This window comes from Eptatretus burgeri, unplaced genomic scaffold, assembly GCF_056783735.1.
Source record: "Eptatretus burgeri isolate ZD-2024b unplaced genomic scaffold, Ebu_testis_v1 Ebu_testis_scaffold_373, whole genome shotgun sequence".
In the NCBI taxonomy this organism is placed as follows: domain Eukaryota; kingdom Metazoa; phylum Chordata; class Myxini; order Myxiniformes; family Myxinidae; genus Eptatretus; species Eptatretus burgeri.
Genome location: NW_028222322.1, coordinates 15001 through 37809, shown reverse-complemented (window position 1 = coordinate 37809; position 22809 = coordinate 15001). Strand labels below are relative to the sequence as shown.

Sequence of the window (22809 nt, the reverse complement as noted above, 5' to 3'; positions counted from 1 at the left end):
AATTAACTCGGAAACATAAACGACGCAAGATATTAATAGATAGTGACATGTATGATGTATACCTAATGGACAGACAAATTATTCATAATGTGTGATCAATTTAATTCTTCACTCACATCTGGTCACAGATCAGGTATATGGAGTTTCAGATTTTTCGGATAAAGATTTCGATTCAACCAATTGTGGCTGGAATACCACTTCACCGATGACTTCATCATTATCACTCTGTATACCCCCAATGGGGAGTTGATGACGAATGCCAAGTTTCAATTTTTCCAATTTAGAGGTTTTGGGGAAAATGATGTCCAAATTTTTTCCTTCAACATAACGTGGTTGACATACCATGTGACCTATGACGTCATAAGTTTAATCGTCACTCACGGAGGGTCATAGATCAGATATATGAAGTTTCAGATTTTCCGGAAAAGGATTTCGATTCAACCAATTGTGGCTGGAATACCACTTCACCAATGACGTCACTGTTATCACACTGTATACCCCATGGGGAGATACGACATTTGCAAAGTTTAAATTTCTTTCGTTTAGCCGGTTCGGAGAAAATGATTTCCAAATTTTTCCCTTTAATCCAATTGAGCTGCCATACCATGTGACCTATGACGTCAGAGTTGCCAATAAATTATTCCCCATGGGGGAGTCCCTCCCATGTCCAGATTGAGTGTTGGAGTTTGAGGTCACAAAGGTAGATTGAATGACACACCAAGTGAAGGATTGGGAGAGATACATCTGAGAACCATCAAAACGACACTGACACCTGAGGACCATCAAAACCACACTGAAATCTGAGAACCATCAAAACCACACTGACATATCTGAGGACCATCAAAACCACACTGACATCTGAGGACCATCAAAACCACACTGAAATCTGAGAACCATCAAAACCACACTGACATCAGAGGATCATCAAAACCACAATGACATCTGAGGATCATCAAAACCACAATGACATCTGAGAATCATCAAAACCACAATGACATCTGAGGTCATCAAAACCACACTGATATCTGAGGACCATCAAAACCACACTGATATCTGAGGACCATCAAAACCACAATGACATCTGAGGATCATCAAAACCACACTGACATCTGAGGATCATCAAAACCACATTGACATCTGAGGACCATCAAAACCACACTGATATCTGAGGACCATCAAAACCACACTGTCACCTGAGGATCATCAAAACCACACTGACACCTGAGGATCATCAAAACCACAATGACATCTGAGGATCATCAAAACCACAATGACATCTGAGGATCATCAAAACCACAATGACATCTGAGGATCATCAAAACCACAATGACATCTGAGGATCATCAAAACCACACTGACATCTGAGGATCATCAAAACTACCCTGATATCTGAGGATCATCAAAACCACACTGACATCTGAGGATCATCAAAACCACACTGACATCTGAGGATCATCAAAACTACCCTGACATCTGAGGATCATCAAAACCACACTGACATCTGCGGACCATCAAAACCACACTGACACCTGAGGATCATCAAACCACACTGACATCTGAGGATCATCAAAACAACACTGACATCTGAGGACCATCAAAACCACACTGAAACCTGAGGATCATCAAAACCACACTGATATCTGAGGATCATCAAAACCACATTGACATCTGAGGACCATCAAAACCACACTGACACCTGAGGATCATCAAAACCACACTGACATCTGAGGGTCATCAAAACCACACTGACATCTGAGGATAATCAAAACCACACTGACATCTGAGGATCATCAAAACCACACTGACATCTGAGGACCATCAAAACCACACTGACACCTGAGGATCATCAAACCACACTGACATCTGAGGATCATCAAAACCACACTGAAACCTGAGGATCATCAAAACCACACTGACATCTGAGGATCATCAAAACCACACTGACATCTGAGGATCATCAAAACCACACTGACATCTGAGGACCATCAAAACCACACTGACAGCTGAGGATCATCAAAACCACACTGACATCTGAGGATCATCAAAACCACACTGACATCTGAGGACCATCAAAACCACACTGAAACCTGAGGATCATCAAAACCACACTGACATCTGAGGACCATCAAAACCACACTGACACCTGAGGATCATCAAAACCACACTGACATCTGAGGATCATCAAAACCACACTGACATGTGAGGATCATCAAAACCACACTGACATGTGAGGATCATCAAAACCACACTGACATCTGAGGTTCAACAAATCTCAGGAACGACAGAAAATATTCCTGAATACGATTCCCTCCATCTCCTCCCTGCTGATTCAAATCATTGTGATTTAATGATCGTGATATACGATCGCACAAAACACCTGCAGGATGACCCAGTGTCCATCTTGTGCTGCCACATCCAGTGCTTGCTCAGCTACGACCTCTTGACCCTGACCCAGTGACACGTTGTGGAAGTTGCCATTATCAAATGTGAAACCGAGCTTCCTTCCTGAATGGATGACATATAGAATTACTTACATTTTATAATCCCAAGCAACATTGGCAAGAGTTGATTCGCAAAAGCAAGACAAGAAAAATTAAAACTTAAAAACAAGTCACATGTCGGTAGGTGCAGTCTCAAATAAATGTATGACGTCACTGCGATTTCAGAGTTGTGCATGACGGATCGCAATAAGCCAGACGAACAAATGAGAGAAACCAGCAGCACAGTCAACGTGACCTGGGAACACTGACACTCACTTCAGTGGCGTGCAGCTGGCTGTGTTGAACAAGCAGGCCAACTCAAGCCAGAGGACACAATGAATAAGGAACAAGGAACTGATGCTCCATGTCCGCCGCCTTCTGAGTGGTGTGAGGAATCGATGTGTCTGGTGTGGAAAGATAAATCTTGAGCGGTTTTTGAAATATCGCGTGCACAAGTTAAGTTGCTGAGACGGTTGCCATGGCAACACAATCCAGACAATCATCGCCGTGATCAAATGAGGTTGCGATGATGTCACGAGAAATAGATATCTTTAAGATGAAAGCGAAATTCTCAACAGTGTCTGAAATATCGCGGATGCTGCAGTACATGGACGGACGATCGGTTGGTCGGTCAGACGGACGGACGGACGGAGATCATGTTAATATCCCCAGTCTCAGACCTTGTCGGAGGGGCGGGGGACAAAAAGTGGAGGGAAGAGGAGTCAAAGGAAGAGGACAGAAGAATCAGGAAGGTGATTGTAAAGATATATCAGTGCGGCTGGGACACGTTCTCCGTGACATCTCAACAGGAAACGAATGAAGATATCCACAGAGTGATACAGGGCCGCGTCGACATCAGATGAAACGAGAAGGGCACTCGGTGGAGCGCACACCTCCGCCACTCAACGCTTGATCCTGTAGAACATTCCGAGTCCAATAAATGTTTGAAGTATCTTGTTATATCTCGATTTTATTCCCGGTGTTCGTTTAATAGTTTGGGTGGCGGGTTTGGGATCCTAGGCTCCTGAGTTCAAGTCCTGCTCAGCTGTTCAATTAATACCAGGTGTGGTTAACTCAGCCCGTCATCCTTCTGAGGTCGGCAAAGTGAGTACCAGCTTGCTGGGATGATTGAGCCATTCAATTGTCCTGTGTCAGAGTGGTGACCGGTCCAGGATTGTGCCCAGCCACCCAGGAGCGTGCTTCGGCAGCACCGATATGCTCTGCACAGAGTGTGCTCCCATTGGATGGATGGATAACGTCTTTGGCCCGATCTCTCAATGATGAATAATCACTTAAAAAATTAAATAATTCTGGTGGTCCGATCCTGTGTCCGGTTCTTCACCGAAAGTGAATCGATTCGTCCTCGTCACACGCCCAACGCATCCACTGAGTTTCGTCCGAATCCGTCCACAACTTTTTGAGATATCCTGCTCACAGACAGACAGACAGACAGACAGACAGACAAACAAACGGACAGACAGGGGTGAAAACAACCTCCTTCCACTTCGCAGGACTTTCACAACACATGCAGAATGCACAGAATGCACCAAACACGATGTTGTTGCTGGATTCAAACAGACACAGCTAAACGCCAAAAAATTAAATGACAATGGTTGTGATGATTATCCGGAAGGTGCAGTGCCATTTCAAACAAAATATGAGATGAACGGATTTGTAAACGTCCACCATGTCACAGTCGGAGAGAAAACCTTCCAGAGATGCAGAACAAAGCGGGTGAGGGTTCAGTTTCACAACCCCAGGGTCGGGCAATGATGAGGTTAACAGAGTAACTTCAGGTGTCTCAATGAGCATGGACAGTAAAGGTGACGAAGCATGTGACGTTTTGAAGGAGGTGAGGGTTTTCAAACAAGTGTCACGTGACGAACACGTATGTGAATAAATGAACAGAATTGTTTGTGACGTCGGCAGGTCTATTTATTATGGTTCCCTGAAGGGAGGGAGGGATTAAGCGTTTATTGTCGGTGTGGTGTCCCACTTTCGGAATGAATGTTTTCCCCATTATTTAATTTTTAAATAAATAATTTTCCCATTGTCAGTGGTTTTTGTTGTTTTTTTGTTTCTTCAATTTTGAGTTATTTATTTTTCAATTATTTAATTTCTTTCAAGTTCCCTTTTTAAAACAAGGACAAATGTGTCCAAGAGCCGCGTTCTCAAGGTTTTGTCTTCACCAGAAGAACAAGAACAAGAAGAGGAAGAAGAAGAAAAAAACAACAACAACAACAACTTCCGATATTTCGTCACGTGCCTTGATTAAGCCAATAGCGAGACCCGCCATAGTGTATTTACGTATTTACGAAATAAATAGTGTATTTACGAAATAAATAGTGTATTTACGAAATATAGTGTATTTACGAAATAAATAGTGTATTTACGAAATAAATAGTGTATTTACGAAATAAATAATGTATTTACGAAATATAGTGTATTTACGAAATAAATAATGTATTTACGAAATTACAATACATTAAATGGAATAATCCTGAAATAGTAACGTGAAGTTTTCGAAACTTTAAAGCAAATGTCCGAATATATTTAAAAGTTCATGATAGACGCTCTCAAAAGGCACCCTCAATGCGAGGATGTGTACAGATGTTTAGTTTGAAGGAGATCCGGATCCTGTATATAAAAGAACCGAGTCGTAAAGGTTTTGTCTTCACCAGAAGAACAAGAAGAAGAACAACAACAAGAAGAACAACGCGGAGCTCTCTTAGAGCCAACGTTCGCTCCGCGAGACGCGGATAAAAAGTTAGATGATAAAATTTTTTCAATTGTTTCATACTCGTATAAAAACAGTCAAAAACGACGGGTTGTAATTGCTTTATTCAAAATATTCAAACACACTGGAAGATCTGATGTTTCGTAGCAAGAAGCGTTATTTTAAAACACCACGTGAACAAATGTGATCATATACTTTATCTTCTGGGACCTTTCATTCCGAGGGTACAGCCTCATTGAGCGTGCCGAAGCCTGAACCCTCGGCCGAGCGTCAGGTGCGCAAAAATGTTCTTTATTTATTCGACATCCCAAGGATTCAACTCGTTTAACTCTGCCTATGTGACGCGACACGTGCAGTGAACTTCACTTCCCTGCGCCTTGTATTTATTGTTATTTTAAAAAATGCTTCTGTACACCGCCCTTGAGGCTCGGTTTGCTCGACACCGTCTACACTTCCGATAGAAGAGACGTAATTACTCTTCTTTGAGAAATGTTTTTGGAGTTTATTTTTAATCCTGAAAAATAGACTGAAGTGAACACACCGTCGTGTTAAACGATTGCCCTCAACAACCCTTCTTAAATCGTCCTTACGAAAGCGGACAGACAAATACACAAACGCACAGTGTTTTATATGGGTATTTTCATTTTATAATATATCTTTTAAATTTTCAATTTTTTTCCCCCCCAAATTTTAAATCATTTTAAAATTTTAAATTGTTTAATTTTTCCGGGTTTTTTATATATTTTTTTTCCATTATGAGGAAAATTTCAATTGGCTGATGTTATGAGTTGGCTACACCGGGAACCATCAGCGATCTCCGATCGCGTCTCTCCAGTTCCAAGCTGTATCTTCTTTATTGTTTCCTAAATAGGATCAGCATGACCCCAATTAATGTAGTGGGGGTGATTTTACATTTGCTGGTGCTCTTGGGGGGGGGGGGTAGGGGAAGGGAGAGAAACAAATTATCTATGTAAATGTGTTTGTATCGTGTAGCGCCACTCCCGGTGAGAGAGGGTATTACAAGTCTCCACGATTTCCAGCGCAGTGGAGATGTTTTTGCTTCATGCACATAACCCAGCTGTCAGTTACCTATACACCGCCCAAATAAAGTTATGTCGCATGCTTGGAACAAGAGTGCCCACGGGGCGGGTACTCTGCTCGCATCGCAGAACGCCAACACACCCAAAGCCTCGACGTCCTTGAGAGGGTCAACACCGGGAGAGAGGATGAAGAAAACGGGCGTTGCCGGGCCACTCTCTTGGTATGATTTCGCAAAGTCCAGGCTACGGCCTTCGACGTAACACGTTCCGAGCTTTTCTTCAATGAAGTTCCTGGGACGGGGTAAAAGAAAAAGTAACAACGGTTGAACGAAATGCTTCAAGTAGAGACGACTTCAAGACGTCTGAAAGTTTTCTCTCCAAATAAAATTGTTTGCACCGACATCGGTCAAATCCCTTTCTCAACAAGGATAACGCTGATTGGATGAAAATCTCTGCAAAAAGAAAAAAATCCTCAGCAGAAGTTCACGATCGAAAGTCTTACCAGACGGCGTAAGTCATCCGGTCGGGACGGAGGCATCGCATCATGCACAATTTCTGTAACGCTGATTTATTCCTCCATTCCTGGGGAAATGTCGTCTTTTCAGCTGCCTCTGCTTCCACGAACGATTTCCAGCGTTTCGCTGAACCCTCGATGTCTCCGTCTAGATTCTTGAACTCCTCCATGTCACAGAGAGCCTGGAGGCACGTTGGAGCTTCTCCAGGGATTGCAATTACATGATCGATCGAAACAAGGCCCTCACTGTCAAGCAGGTAAAGCTCGTCTGTTTGCCATTCGAGCACTAATTTTACACGCTCATCCCATTAAACAATAATTAACACTATCACAATGACAGCTGCTTCTATTGAAAGGAAAAGGTGCAACAACAGTGAAAAATAACACTTATTGAACGTGGGGCCGTACAAGTGTGAAATACACCACGTGGCCATATTCGTATGTGGACACCTGCTTGTCCAACATCTCATTCCAAAATCATGGCCATTAATATGGAGTTGGTCCCCCCTCCCCCCCCCCCCTTTGCTGGCTGTGAGCCAGAGGTCAACAGACGTCTGGGTCGGGCCTGAGGAGTCATGGATTCACTGGATCATGGGGTGTGGCCGGACGAAAGTCCAAGTCTTCGGGTCCTTGGTGCTTCCAGTCTTGCTCTGTGGATGTGAGACTTGGACTATGATCAAGGATCTTAGATGGAGACTTAATTCCTTTGGTACCAGGTCTCTTCGGAGAATCCTTGGCTGTCGCTGGTCGGACTTTGTGTCCAACGAGCGGTTGCTGCTAAGAGAGATTCAAATGAGATTAAAAATATCATTTCCTTTCTCTATACTTTCCCCATTTCCTTACCCCTGCCTTGTGTTCAAGTATTTCCTATTCTTTGCCACCCACAGCTGAATCTTCCAGTTGCTCCATCATTATTGGTCTCTTCCACAATGTGTGCCTCCATATTTCTGAGATTGGGATGCGATCTGAATTGGAATCTGACTTTCAGTGAGTGTAACCACATGGCGGTTAACCTGCCCGATATGAAACAGCCACTGCATCTCTCTCACCAACAACCCCTCACCACCTTCCCCCCTTCACACCATTTCAGCTCTTATTCCTCCCCATACCTTAACAGGATGGACCTCTCACATTTGAGGAATCTGGTCTCACATCACCAATCTCTTCATTCAAGTTGTTGTCTCTTCTCCAGACATTGTGTGTTGAGCAGAAACGTTCCTCTCTGAACTGGCCCTGACTCTTAATTCTGACTCTTCTGCTTTTCCATCAACAGTGGAGACCTCACCCTTGGTGGTGAATCACAGTTTACCTTGAGAGTTCATTCCCCCGCTTCAGACAATTTTCAGACAATTTTCAGACAATTTGTGGCCTTCCCAATTTGTGCACATGTTGTGTCCTCCCTTTCTGGACATGGTAGAGACCAACTTTACATCCAATCTGATCAGTAGTTCCTCATCTGCCCTGTTTGGCTCCTCTGACCAAAGTACAGATCTCTTCGGCTGTTGTTCGAGACATGATGGAATGAATAAACATCATGTTGATCAAAGTATGACAATCGCTGTGGGAATCAAGGAGACAGCAAATATGGAGACTGACAGCAAATCAGAGCACAGAAACGGCAGAGGGAGCAAGAGCAAAAAGGAGGCGGTGTCAGACAGAGAGACCACCGACCTGTCTGTGATAGCGAAGTGATAGGTCCAGAGACTCAGCTTCATCGCAGGAGATTCCAATGATCTTGAGGGCCTTGATGTCACAGGCATCAGGCTGAGCAAGACCTGAGGCAGGGGAGCCAGCCCAGAGGGGAGGGCAGTGCTCCATCAAGCTGCAGATGAGAAGCCTTTTCGGTAGATAAAAGTTCAGGTGTGCCAGGGAAAGATTTTGTATGACGCAGGATGCACAGTTGGCAACTGGTCTTGGGAGCCCAACTTCGAGATGTGATTGGCACAACAAAGATCATGGCTGATAGTGAAGACGAAAAATCTTCAAGAGGATTGTTACGGAGGTCGATGGGAGGGTTGCCCAGATGGTCTTTTCACAAAACCCACGGTCCATTGTTACTTGCAGCTAAATTGATCAAATGAGCAGAAACCATTAATTAATTTAATATGAGGGAGTTTAAATTGGAGGGGGAAATACGAGGCAACAAAATAAGGAATGGCTGCCTTTTTGTGTGCAACATACCTTGATTCCTCCCCAACCTTGGTTGGATATGAAATCAACTGGAGAGTTCAAGCCAGCTTTGGCGGGAAACCGAAGCAGGAAATCAAGTTCCGCTGCACTGATATCCTGTTTCATCAGGAGGACCTGTGTTGGGAACATAAGAATCATCGCAGAATTAATGAACTCTTTATTCTCCCGATCGAACACATGAGCCTGGTCTTGGTGCAGTGGTTAGGGCAGCGGCTTGGGATCCAAAAGGTCCTGAGTTCAAGTCCCGTTGGGCCACTTAATTAATACACTACGGGGTTGACTCAGCCTGTCATCCTTCCGAGGTCGGCGAAATGAGTACCAGTGTACTGGGCCGGTGTATACCCCGGTTAAAATAGGTGTACCATATCCCTGTGTCGTAAGAGGCGACCAGGGTTGCGTCAGGAAGGGCATCCGGCGTAAAACATGTGCCAAATCACTATGCGGATCATACGGATGATCCGCTGTGGCGACCCCTAACGGGAGCAGCCGAAAGAAGAAGAAGATTCTCCCGATCGAACACCCTCGAGTGGCCCATTTCGGCCCCCTTCCCCCTCCCCACCACACAACTAATTTCTCATCATTTATCATGGAAGAACACCGAATCTTCGATGGTTGAGGTCATTGTTTTTTGTTATCTTTAGATGGGGGAGCGGGGGGGGGGGTGGGGTTTCCAGACGGTCCTTTCGGAGAGACAGTGAGAGTGTGAGATTTTTCAGGATTGAAAGAGCAGCTTGTTCCACATGTTGGACCGGCTTGTGATTCTGCAACCAGTCCAGTTCCACATGTTGGACCAGCTTATCCAGATCTGCAGACAGCGAAGAAGCTGCTGCTTGCCAGTCTGAGGGATGACAGATGGTACGGCAGAGGGTGGAGTCATCAGCAAATAGATAAAGAGGATTTTCCAGAGAGTCGGAGAGATCATTGATGAAAACCAGAAAAAGAACAGGGCCCAGAACACTGAATTGAGGAACTCCAGTCTGGACAGGAAGAGGGGATGAAAGAACTCCATTCAGGGCCACACGTTGACTGCGACAGGAGAGAAAGTCTGCGAGCCATGAGTGGAGATGGTGTTGGACACCAAAGGAAGAGAGTTTGGTGAGCAGGGCGGGGTGCCAAACCGTATTGAAAGCACGTGATATGTCTCGGGATCTGATATGTGAGCAAGAGGAGAAGAGCAGGCTGATGCCGTCTGAACCGGTTGCAGAATCTGAGTCGAGGTGTGACAATAAACTCTCCACCTTGTCGGGAGAAAAGGACATAGAGTCCAGGGACAGTTGGGTGCGACTGGGTAAGGTGGGTACAGAAAGCGATGGGTTTCGGACACAAGATTTTGAAGCAAACAAGGAGTTTCGGCATTCAGCCTTTTGAAGCAAACATGGAGCCATTTGTTTATTGCTCCAAATAATATTGTGGTTCATGAAGAAATACCAATGATAGAAGTGTTCCACAAGGGGTAACTCAAGCAGCACAACGAGCTCACCTGAAATGTGACTTGTGCGGTGAAGATGAGCTTGTCACGTTCAAATAGTCCACGGCTCGTGTAGTTGAACACAGAAAAGGTCACCTCCTCAATCAAATTGGTAACACGCTGAACAACTTCCTCAGCTTGCTCTGCCCATTCTATCGCTTTCTCAAACACGACTTTGAATGCCTGCAAAGAGTGAAAAAAGAATGAAAGTTTTACAATCTCGTGATGTGTAACAAAGGATCCGTCATCGGTCATTTTAAATGGAGTACATACTGGACTTAAAAAACAAAACGTTAAAAATCCATCAGGTCTTTGACTCATCCGCACTCTAAACTGGGGGCCTCGTTTTCGCTGCACTCCTTTGCTGTCCCTGTCTCTTTCTCAGCCACCTCATCTTCTTCACTACCCTCCAATCTGACTCTCCCGTCCTCAGTTTTCAGTCCTCATAGAACCTGTCCGTTCAGGCTGAGTCTAAGGATGACAGGCTGAGTTAACCCCACTTGGTGTTAATTCAGCGGAAAACAGGCCTTGAACTCAGGACCCGAGGATCCCAAGCCAGCCACCATAACCACTAAGTCAACCCCTGCCTGAGGGTGAAGATAAAATCATCAAAGGAGGTGGTGGGGATCAAAATAATTGGAATCGTCACACTCTCACTCTCTCTCTCTCTCTCGATTTCTCCGAACAGATCATCTGGCAAACTCTTCGATCTAGTTTATTAACAATCCTCTTTAGGAAGTTCAGTCATTCAAACTCCTGGATCTCAATATCAGCCATGATCTTTCTTGGGTAAACCACATTTCAAAGTTGGCCTCCAAAGCCAGCAGCCGACTGGGCATCCAACGTCGTTCCTTGGCACACCTGAAAAACTATCTTACGATCCACCGACAAGACCTTCAACCCCAGCATCATGAAGTACTGCTCTCCCATATGGGCTGACCCCCCCCCACCACCTCATGCTCAGCTTGTCGCCGTGGAAAGAAAGTCCTTCAAAATCATCGTCATCTCCCACGATGAAGCTGAATCTATCGGCCAATCACTTCGCCATCGCTGACAGGTCGGTGGTCTATCTGTCTTCCACTGCCTCCTTTCTGGTCTTGCACCCTCTTCTCTTTCCATGCCCCCCCAACCCACATCCCACCCCAGGTTTCTGCAGGGCACACACGGTCCACCATCAACCAACTTCTGGTGTAACTACCCAAATCCAGGATCACTGCTCATCTCCTCTCATTCATTACTCTTTTTTCCCACCTGTGGAATCAACTTCCACATTCTCTTCAGTCTCATTCTCCCCAACAGGTCTTCAAGACAACTGTTCACTACCATCTTATATCGTCTCCAATCCAAAACTATAATTTCTTTCTACCCTCGTTAACCCCACACAAATCCCTCCTCTTTCCAATGTTCCCGCCTTCGAGTTTTCTTCTGCACCCATCTTGTCCATCTCATGCATCCTCTGTGCCCATCTTGTCCACCCCATGCATCCTGTGTGTCCATCTTGTCCACCCCATGCATCCTCTGTGTCAATCTTGTCCATCTCATACATCCTCTGTGTCCATCTTGTCCATCTCATGCATCCTCTGTGTCCATCTTGTCCATCTCATGCATCCTCTGTGTCCATCTTGTCCATCTCATACATCCTCTGTGTCCATCTTGTCCATCTCATGCATCCTCTGTGTCCATCTTGTCCATCTCATACATCCTCTGTGTCCATCTTGTCCATCTCATACATCCTCTGTGTCCATCTTGTCCATCTCATGCATCCTCGGTGTCCATCTTGTCCATCTCATGCATCCTCTGTGCCCATCTTGTCCACCCCATGCATCCTGTGTGTCCATCTTGTCCACCCCATGCATCCTCTGTGTCCATCTTGTCCATCTCATACATCCTCTGTGTCCATCTTGTCCATCTCATGCATCCTCTCTGTCCATCTTGTCCATCTCATACATCCTCTGTGTCCATCTTGTCCATCTCATGCATCCTCTGTGTCCATCTTGTCCATCTCATACATCCTCTGTGTCCATCTTGTCCATCTCATACATCCTCTGTGTCCATCTTGTCCATCTCATGCATCCTCTGTGCCCATCTTGTCCACCCCATGCATCCTGTGTGTCCATCTTGTCCACCCCATGCATCCTGTGTCCATCTTGTCCATCTCATACATCCTCTGTGTCCATCTTGTCCATCTTATGCATCCTGTGTGTCCATCTTGTCCACCCCATGCATCCTGTGTCCAACTTGTCCACCCCATGCATCCTCTGTGTCCGTCTTGTCCACCCCATGCGTGTTTAGAGTCCTGTTTTTTGTTTGTTACGTCCTGATCCGTTCAGTGTACTTACTCTTTCACGAGCCTCGGCCATATATATATATATATATATATATATATATATATATATATATATATATATATATATATATATATATATATATATATATATATATATATATATATATATATATATATATATATATATATATATATATACTGAACAAAAATATAAACGCACCAACCTAAATATCTAAGTCAAGATTGCCATTATGGGAAAATGGTCAAACCGATGATATGTTTGAGCAATGGTTCCTTTGTTTTGCTCAAGACAGATGTTCCCATTGAAATTGACCACTCTGAGTGTGTGGACTCACACGTTGAGTAATCCTTCCCATGAGTACCATGGGGCTTGACAGAGTGATGGTCAGTGAGCGTGACCAGGACACAAACACTCCCTATAGCTTGCCCTATAAAAGGCCTCCCCAAAATGTGGCAAAATGTGGACTGGTGCCAAATGTCAACATGCCACAGATGTCACAAATCTTGAGGGAGCGCGCCATTGGCATGCTGAATGCTGGGACGTCAGTACGGGCCGTTGCAGCACACTTCAATGTCCACCACTCCACCATTAGCCGCCTGAGAACGCGCCTCAGAGAGACTGGAAGCACCATGAACCGCCCACATGCCCGGCGACCACGTGTGACCGCCGCCGGTCAGGATCATCACATGAGGCTGCAACATCTCCGGGATCGACTCCGACCGGCCACGAGGACTGCCGATGAGACTGTCGGGCTGCATAACAGGCGCATTTCAGCCCAGACGGTGCATAACCACTTGAGGGAGGCCAACCTCCGAGCCCGCCGACCACACCGGGGACTCGCCCTCACTGCAGTCCGGCGTCAGACCCGACTGAACTGGGCCAATGTTCACTTGCGCTGGACCCTCGCACGATGGAGGAGAGTGCTGTTCACCGATGAGTCGCGGTTCCAGCTGTATCGGGCTGATGGCGGACTCCGCGTCTGGCGTCGGGCTGGGGAGCGCTACACTGACGCCAATGTCCTTCGTCGGGTGTCACACGGTGGTGCCAGTGTTATGGTGTGGGCAGGCATATGCCATGGAGAGCGCACTCGGCTTCATTTCATTGAAGGCAACTTGAACGGGCAGCGGTACAGGGACGAGATACTCAGACCCATCGTCGTACCGTTTGTGCGCCTTCACCATGTGACGTTTCAGCACGACAATGCTCGCCCCCATGTTGCCAGGATCTGCATGGACTTCCTCGGTGAGGAGGACATTGATGTCCTCGACTGGCCTCCATATTCTCCCGACATGTCGCCCTTCGAGCACCTTTGGGACGTTCTTGATCGACGCGTACGACAACGTTACGCAGTCCCAGAGAACGTCCGCCAGCTCCGTGTGGCTCTCCAGGAGGAATGGGAAAACATCCCTCAGGCCACCATCGATAATCTGGTGATGTCCATGCACCGGAGATGCACCGCTCTGCGCGACGCCAACGGTGGACACACCCGCTACTGACTGTGTGAACTCTGACAGTGACACCTCGGTTGTGTCGGCTGTTGTAGCGCAAAGACTGTCGCCAGAATTCTCAAGGAACTCTTTGAAATTTAATGCTCAATTGTCATGGATTCTATAACCAAATTGTTGTGAAGATTTAGTATTAATGAGTTCGAGGTAAAATAGTAACAATCGCTTGGTGCGTTTATATTTTTGCGCTTGGTGCGTTTATATTTTTGTTCAGTATATTTGGAAGTCTGGGTCTCTGACTGATATAATCGTCTGGTGTCTCGATATAACCAATCGACTCAATTTTAGGTGTACTTCCATTGGGACGACAAGGATACAAATGCACATACCTTAAGGGAAAACTGGTAGATGGGATTGATTTTGTTCAGATCATTCAGGATGAAGTAAAGAAGCGAGGCGCGTATTGCTGCTGGCCTGTAGAATTCCCGAGCCTCGTTAATCTTCACTTCCGTGGCCTTCGCTTCTGCAACCTGCGAGGTAGCCCACGTTTGCTCACCGATAACACCGAAAACAGATCATGATTGATGGCTACTCGTAAAAGAACAAATAAATAATCCAAATCTTCTTCCATACCTTTTTCTCGATCTCAGTCGCAGTGTTCTTTGTACTTTCTAGATTCTCGACAAGCTCTGTGTCACCCAAGAAGTTCCCAGAAGCGGCAGATAACTTGGCCAGCAAAGAGTCCTCCAGCTGCTTCAGAGAGATCTTGAAGTCATTCTGCTGTTTTGTGAGGTTGGCCTGAATCATACCGGAACACACTGTTACACTCTGACTCTGTGAAAGGATAAAAGTTGACGCAAAGAAGAGGAAAATGTTTTTTTTTTTTAGCATCGATCTCAATACAATTCAGCATCACAAGAAGTTTCAGTGATTCAAACAGTTGTTCTTTTGAAATACTGCGTTTTGATGGAGATAGGAGTCACTTTGAGAGGTATACTTCCTTAAGCACGTTTTCTGACCTTGAGTTCCTCAAGATCCGGTCTCTCTTTGGCTACCACTGTAGCAAGCAGCTGTTCTTCAAGGCCGGCACGAGTGACGAGGAAGTTTATGAGCGTGCACTGGGCCTGCAGTTCGGGCTGGTAGTGGGGGTTTGCCAGCTTCGTGTGCAGCAGGAGTCTGAAGCTTGGGTGGTATGACACCTCTCGATCTCCGATTTTTATGTATCTGTTAATGGAATGAAAGCAAGGCCGTTGCCGCTGTCATTGTTCATCATTTGTGAACGAATGAACGGCATAAATGTTTCCGTTGTGGTATTTACTGTTAACACATTGATGGTGTCTGTTGTCATGACCAGGTGTTACTCAAATCTTCTGGCATCATTGAGCTTGACTTTTTTCACTATTTTCCTGGACCGTGTGTTTTTTACTCCAGATTTGTTCCTATTTTTTCACTATTTTTCTATTCTTTGTTTTCGTCACACCAAAGTGGTTGCTATTTTTTCCCTTTTTTTTTTGTTCTATTTTTCTTCACTGGTGATTCAAAATCTATTTTTCACCTTTAGATTTTTTTATAGCAAGGTGTTGCCTTAGTGGTTAGGGTAGCTGGCTTAGGATCTTTGGGTCTTGAGTTTGAGCCCCATTGGCTGCTGAATTAACACCAGGTGGGGTTGACTCAGCCTGTCATCTTTCCAAGGCTGGCAAAGTGAGTACCAGTGTACTGATAGAGGCACAGCATCAGCATCACTTCCAAGAAATGAAAGCTAACTGGCAGCCAAACTGCCACACACAAGAACAGAACACAATGGAAAACAATTTTTTTCTATTTATTTTTGTACCAAAACTCGCTATTTAAAAAAAAAATTGGACTCTGGTGGTTTCATTCAGAGCCGATGCTCTGAGCTACTTCTACCGCCGCTGTTAAACGGTGGTGCAACATTGGGCGGCGGAGGTTGAATTTGTCTAAAAAAAAAGGGCAAAACATCCTGCTTGCGAAATCTGCCGGAAATGGGAGACAGACGAACGCACGGACAGACACCATGGTTCGCATTCTACTCGTACCAGTGGGGCACCCATGGGAAACCCACGGGCACAGAAATGTATGACATTTGGACAGCTTGAGTTCGTGCAAGACTCTGTTGAAGTTCATCAGCCGTCTCATTCTTCTTCTTCTTCGTCGTTGTTGTTTAATGGTGTTTTCAGAGCCGTGAGGCTCTATATACGTCAAGCGTCCAAACATAGCAGCCATAGCAGCGGTGGATGAATTTGGGTAGTCCTTTATCCCATGTGTATTTCCCGCTCTCTTTCATAAATCTCAGGACCGCCTTGCAGAGTCGGGGATGGTTCTGATTTGAAAGGCCGAAAATGAGCGGCGGATCAGACATTATCCGTTTCATTCTCCCGCCTCATTCTTTTTCTTTCCGCTTCTTGTGCAAGTCTATTATGACATTCATCGGCTGTTTCATTCTGTTGCCTCATTCTTTTATTCATTTTGGAAATGGCAGTTCCAAACGCAACGCGTCACGTCCTCCGGTTTCACGTCTCTCCGATTGATCGATTCCAACCCTGGCAAGGTAGCTCAATGCCGAATGTGCAATCCTTTGAGAGTCTAAGCTATCCTGGCAGGCCATAAAAGAACAAATGCAATGCCATTGATTGTTTGAAATGATACTTTACTTTTACGATGCTATATTGTGGCGACTGTCGAAGAATACAGTCACTGGGAAAAAGTGTTGTCGGCGGTGGATGTGGGCACCCTTCTGTCCACTGAAAACTGAAATTACTCTTTTCGTTCGTGTGCAGCATACAAAAGGACATTTTTAAAATTAAAGATTTAAGAGAAGCGAACAAAATGGCGGCGAGTCGATTTTGAAGCCCGTCCTTGAATGTCGGAAGCCCCGCCCCAAACGGACGGACGGACAGACAGATTGGCGCAAATTATCTATAAGATAATAGATTGGTCTGGTGAGGGTGGTCTTGTGACCATGTACTTTCCCTTCTTGATTGTATTTCGAGCCAGCAGAGGGTCCAGCACGGCATCGATCGTCTCCTCGATGTTCTCGATGAGCAGGGTGGCCCCATCGGACACCGCTCTCTCCACACTCTCCAGGTATCTTGTGACAGGCAGAGAAAGGCAAATCGAAGGAATGACTGCACAACAATGTGATCCGCTTCATCAAAAAAAAACATTTTGTGAGGGAGCTCAGACGACGGTCACATCTGAACCGAGATGCACTTTCATTTACCCATGCTGGCCGAGGCGAATGATTCTCAGCTGGCTGCCAAACTTGTTCTTTATCCACTTGAGTCCTTGCAGCTGGGGGTCCACGAGAAGTGGCCAGCGCTGAGTGCTGCACAGCACCGAGGCGTTCTCAATGGACATACGGTCGCTTGGCAAGCCCTGGTTACTCCAGGAAGCGATTTCTGCATCATCAGTCAGCAAAGTCAGTGGGTCGAGGCCTGGGAGCATTGGAATAGGTACCTGCGAATTGGGAAGTGAGGGATGCGGTGCGGACGGGGGCTTCATAGGTTATCACTGGAAGCTTACACATTGACCTTGGTTGGCAAGAGGTAGGGTCTGACAAGAAAAACAATTGAACTTGCTGAGTTCACAACAATAAATACGAATTTCAGATTTCAGATTCAAAGTTAAAAAGTCACACACATGTCAACTCAATGTACTTCAGGTAAAGATGGATAAAATTACATGATCCAGCCATGAACAAAAGACTTCCATTCTGTCACCCACATGAGAGGTAACTAATTTCCCTTTGATTTTGTCCCATTCGCCATCCTTCCTTCCCCCACACCTCCTCGAATTTAACACCTCGTGCACAATGCGGACATACTGCTGGACGAAGACTCGCTGGAAACGTTGCACCTGAGTTTTGTCCTCGGGCTCAGGTGATTATATTTTTATGCCTCCGCTGACGAAGTCATCTGAGGCATTATGTTTTAGGGTTGTCCGTCCATCCATCCATGCTGATTGCCCTCGCCAGAGAGGGTATTGCATTTGGGTCCGTTTGTCTCTTTGTCCATCAGAGCGTTTGTCTGTTTGTCCAAAATTTTCACCATCAGAGCGACTGCTCATGCAGAATATTTTAATCATAATTATGATGTCATCGTTCACGTCATAGGAAAAAAACTTTGGACCTCTCCCTGAGAAACCGCACCAAGGGGGAAAAATGGCTTCGTTATGACGTCATAATTGCACACGTCGAATGCTCTTATCCAATCGGTGAAAAATTTTGAGTGTTCCAGGGATCTTGGGCTAAAAAATTTTTGAGGGTCATCTATGGATAAAATGGTCCACAGAAGATTTTTGGTGACGTCATCGGTCACGTGGTTCAGCAGTCGTCTTGTTTTTGCATAAAAACTTTCAAAAAAACCTCCAAAAACGGCTAAACTGATCGAGGCAAAACTTTCCAGGTATGATTGCCTATCCACGAGGAACAAAAAATTTCTGCACCGATGACGTCATACATGACATGATTTGGGAGCTTTGATTTATTGAAGAATAAGTGTTTAAAAATCTTCCTTCTCCAGAACAGCTTGACAGATTGAGGGGAAACTTCACCCGCATGTTCCCCAAGCCTTGGGAACACCAGGGTGTTCACGAGTAATTAATCGGTCACGTGGTCTGGCAGCCAGAATTATTTAATTTTTTGAATCTGGATTCAGGGATTTAAATCAAACGTGTTACTAGTATGTATAATGATGTTATAATGTGGGCGGAGGAATATCTGCTGACGTCACAATGTCGAAGAGCGTCCTTATAGTTTTTAATTAATTCGAGACTGGACATAAGGAAGACAAAGTGCGTGTAAACTGCGAAATTTGATTTTGTGTGTAAAGATAATAATCAGTAAATGAATGATGATTCCTTCCGAGTGAAACCTGCACCGCGCAAACCTCAAGTTTGTTGAGAAAAGGCAGCCATTGTTCATCGACGAGATCTGTGCGATAGTTTCGAGTGAAATAACCCAGGTATGAGCAGAAAGCCGTGACGAGAAGCACATCCCCACAGAGAGTGTTCTCTTGATCCTGAAAACCCTGCACGGCCTCAGCCCAACGCACATTCTCCGATGCAAGGCCACTTACCAGCCTGCGGGGGACAACATGTCAAACAAATCACAAACAAGCGGAAAATTCTGCACAACAGGTCCCTGAACCATTCAGACAAAATTTTTTTTTAAAACATGGACGCACGCACGCACGCACGCACGCACGCACGCACGCACGCACACACACACACACACACACACACACACACACACACACACACACACACACACACACACACACACACCCACACACACACACACACACACACACACACACACCTCTAGACAATATGATAATTGCCACTTCCAAGTCAAAAGGCAAAATTCCAAAGAGCTTGATGGGTTTACCTGTTGGCAAGGTTAATTGTAGCGGTCGTGGCATCGGCGTCCTTCTTACATTTAAGTTTTTCTTCCGTTGCTTGGTCAAACTTAGCCTTCAGCTTGGCGAGATTTGCATCCAGTTCCTGGCAATTAAAGAAGCATTTATTTAAAAAAAAAAAAATATATATATATATATATATTTATTCAGTCACTGCTATAAAATAATCAAAATGCATTCTTGTTCACATCCACGTGACATGTGTCAACGTTCATGGTTCACGCAGACCACCGACAGGTGTACGTGCACGTGAGCACGTAGTCGTGCGTGGACACACAGAACGTACCGCGATCTTGGTTTTGAGCGTCGCCAGTGCATCCTTTGCAGGTGCCAGGTCAGTGTTTGCTTCCTCGAGTGCTTTTCTCTTCGGTTCCACATTGCAGTAGACATTATAAAACAGAACGATGTTTATGGCCCAGGAGCAAAGGCCCGCTGCAGCCAAGGATTTGGCCTTGATGAAGTCGGGATCAAATTCTTTCTTGTCCAAGTACGGCCTGGTGTACATCAGTGTAACAAACACGTTTCAGACAACGTCAGTGGAAGTGGAAGAGAAGAACAAGGTGACATTTATTTATTGTACATACACGTGATGGAGGCGTGTGGAAGAGCTCGCAACAAAATGGAAGGAAACAAAAGGAGGGAAACACCAACAGCATTGTAAAAGTGAGAGAGTCAGACCAAGGGGAATGGGGATACGGACACGTGTGGGAGAAAAAGCGTCACACGAGCTGAACGAAACACAGTAAGAAGAGGGACTGGAAAGCGGGGATGGCAGAGGAGTCCTTTCGGAGAGACATGGAGGTGTGTGCGATTTGTCTGGATTGAGATACACATTCCGGTGTTGTACCAACTCCTGATTCTCGATATCAAGATCTGCGGAGAGGGAAGAAGCTGCTGCTTGTCGACCCGAAGGATGAGAAATGACGCGGCAGAGAGTGGAATCATCGGCAAAGAGATCAGGCAGCATTTTCAAGGGAATCGGAAAGATCATTGATGAAGATGAGCAACAGGACTGGGCCACAAGACACTGCCTTGGGGCACTCCAACCTTGACAGGGAGAGAAGATTGGAGGATCCTGCTGAAAGCGACAAACTTACGACGGGAGTTGAGGAAGTCAGTGAGCCATGAGAGGAGGAGGCTTTAGATACCATAGGCAGAGAGTTTGGAGATCAAGTCAGGGTGCCTGACTTTATCAAATGCTCGAGAGGGTGGAATCATCAGCAAAGCGACAGGCAGGGTTTTCAATGGAATGAAAAAAAGATCTCATGTCTGAGATCGAAGGCTTCCTTCCGTTGTTGGGAAAGTAGAAGCAGCACGTCCAGGGTAGAATGGCCGGATTTGAAACTTCAATAATGGTCTGAGATCTCATGGTGTCGGAGGAAAAGGAATGGTTTGATGTCAACTGCGATATATTGCACGACCTATCTTATAAATAAGTGGAAGCAAAATAATGGGCCTGGAGTTAAGAGGATGCGTTTTTTTACACCATGTTTGTGTGTTGCAGTGGCAGTGATGTTGTATACCTTCCAGGAAGACGTGAACTGACCCAGAGAGAACGATCGAGTGACCAGAGCAGAAAGAGGATTATAATCCATTACAATCGGAGTCGAGGTTTCCGAGAAACCTCTGCACCTTCTCAAGTGGGAAAGACAGTGCCCAGGAGCAGTTGGGGGTACGACAGGTTATTGCAGGTGCAGCGAGTGACAGGTTGTGGATGCAAGATTTGGAAGCAAACACAGAATTGAGGCATTCATCCTTCTCGTGAGCGTCGTCGGCTGTGATGCCATTTGTCGTGAGTGAAGGGATGGATGGCAGGGGCACGTACACCAGAGACAGACTCAACAAGGCGCCACCAGGTCTTCGAAGAAGGGGACAGGTTTGAGAGTTCAGTCTTTATGTGGGCCGGATGATGCTTTCGGGCTTTCCTTTGAGTGGACGCACACTTGTTCCGGGCTTTGTGGAATGATCTGACATTGCCTTCGGTCGGATTCGCTTTCCACGAAGAGAAGGCAAAATGTTTGAAGGCAACTGCCTCACCACAGGATTCTGGGTACCAGGGGCAAGAGGATGGGTATGATGGCTGTGGACGAGATGGGATGAATCTGCACATAAGGGAAAGCAAGATTGTGTGTCAGGATTCCCGGGCAGTATTAACATCAGGAGTGTGGGAAATGAAGCAATTCATGAAATTATATGAAGTGTGCGCAAACTGTTCAAAAACATACTCACTGCACAGCCTTGAGGCACGTGTCTGGGATGTGCTCCTTGTCGTAGTTTATGAGACTATCAAGAAAGGCATCGACCTTTGCCATACCAATTTTGGATGCCTTCCAGCTGCGATCCTTGGGCACCTTCCCTTTTGGAGCGAGCAAGATCATGACTGCGGCGGCCACGTTGACGACAGCTGCAGGAGGGGCACCGAATGACTTGAGCTCTGTCAGGTTGTTCTGCAAAAGTGTTAAACGATGCAAGATTATGGACTCCGCAAATGCAATTCAGTTTGAAAGCAGATGACTTCGAGCCCTGTCCATTTGGTGTAGCTCCAGATAATGAACGAATAGGAAAGGCGTCAAGGTCAGGGAGGTTATTTGTGCTGTTTGCAGCGAAGAAGGGTCTAGTAGGATAGCCTCGGCCTGAGAGGTGTATACATTCACCTCCAAGCTGTCTCGCCTGGGTATGAATATCGACCCAGGTATAAACTGTCATCCTGATGTTTCACGGGCACGGCGATTCAAAAATGTGTGTGCCGGCCATCGGATGGACGTTAAACTGGGTGTCCTGTCTGCCGGCAGTAGTTGGTGGACGTCAAAGACCCCAAAGTGTCCTTCGTGACTGCACCCTTGCCAAATTAGAAATTTCTGCTCTAACCTTCAAGGAGGCACTGCATCATTGGCAAGGCTGTGCCCCCAGCAACCAGGAAATGGTGAAAAGTTTCCCCACCTCAAAGCTATGTCTGGGAATAAGTGGTGCCCCAATTGTGAGTGCAGTGGAGAAATGTGTTCGGTAAAAGGAGATCAAGATGAAGTTCTTCGACGCTGGGGGGGGGGGGTGAATAACCTGCATAAACTCAGAAACATCATCACATCAGCTGTTACGAAGTTGTGGAGAGATCAGGGAGGTTTTACACAACGAAAGAGAAGGGAGGACGATGGGAGAGATCATCAAAGCTTGTTATCATGTACCAGCAA

At 45.7% G+C, this 22809-nt stretch overlaps 1 protein-coding gene across 1 annotated transcript in view; it reads right to left on the bottom strand.

Annotated features, from left to right (window-relative positions):
• Positions 1-22809, bottom strand: part of LOC147007235 (dynein axonemal heavy chain 17-like) — a gene marked incomplete at its 5' end in the record, with an annotated part of 45009 nt that overhangs the window by 8875 nt on the left and 13325 nt on the right. Inside the window, 14 exons of the mRNA XM_085867484.1 lie at positions 2378-2505; positions 6400-6548; positions 6760-6953; positions 8953-9075; positions 10442-10612; positions 14573-14713; positions 14817-14981; positions 15203-15407; positions 17170-17292; positions 17425-17660; positions 19091-19283; positions 19591-19706; positions 19908-20115; positions 21851-22068. Of these exons, the coding sequence (XP_085723610.1) occupies positions 2378-2505; positions 6400-6548; positions 6760-6953; positions 8953-9075; positions 10442-10612; positions 14573-14713; positions 14817-14981; positions 15203-15407; positions 17170-17292; positions 17425-17660; positions 19091-19283; positions 19591-19706; positions 19908-20115; positions 21851-22068 (2370 nt within the window). The remainder of the gene's footprint in view (positions 1-2377; positions 2506-6399; positions 6549-6759; positions 6954-8952; positions 9076-10441; positions 10613-14572; positions 14714-14816; positions 14982-15202; positions 15408-17169; positions 17293-17424; positions 17661-19090; positions 19284-19590; positions 19707-19907; positions 20116-21850; positions 22069-22809) is intronic.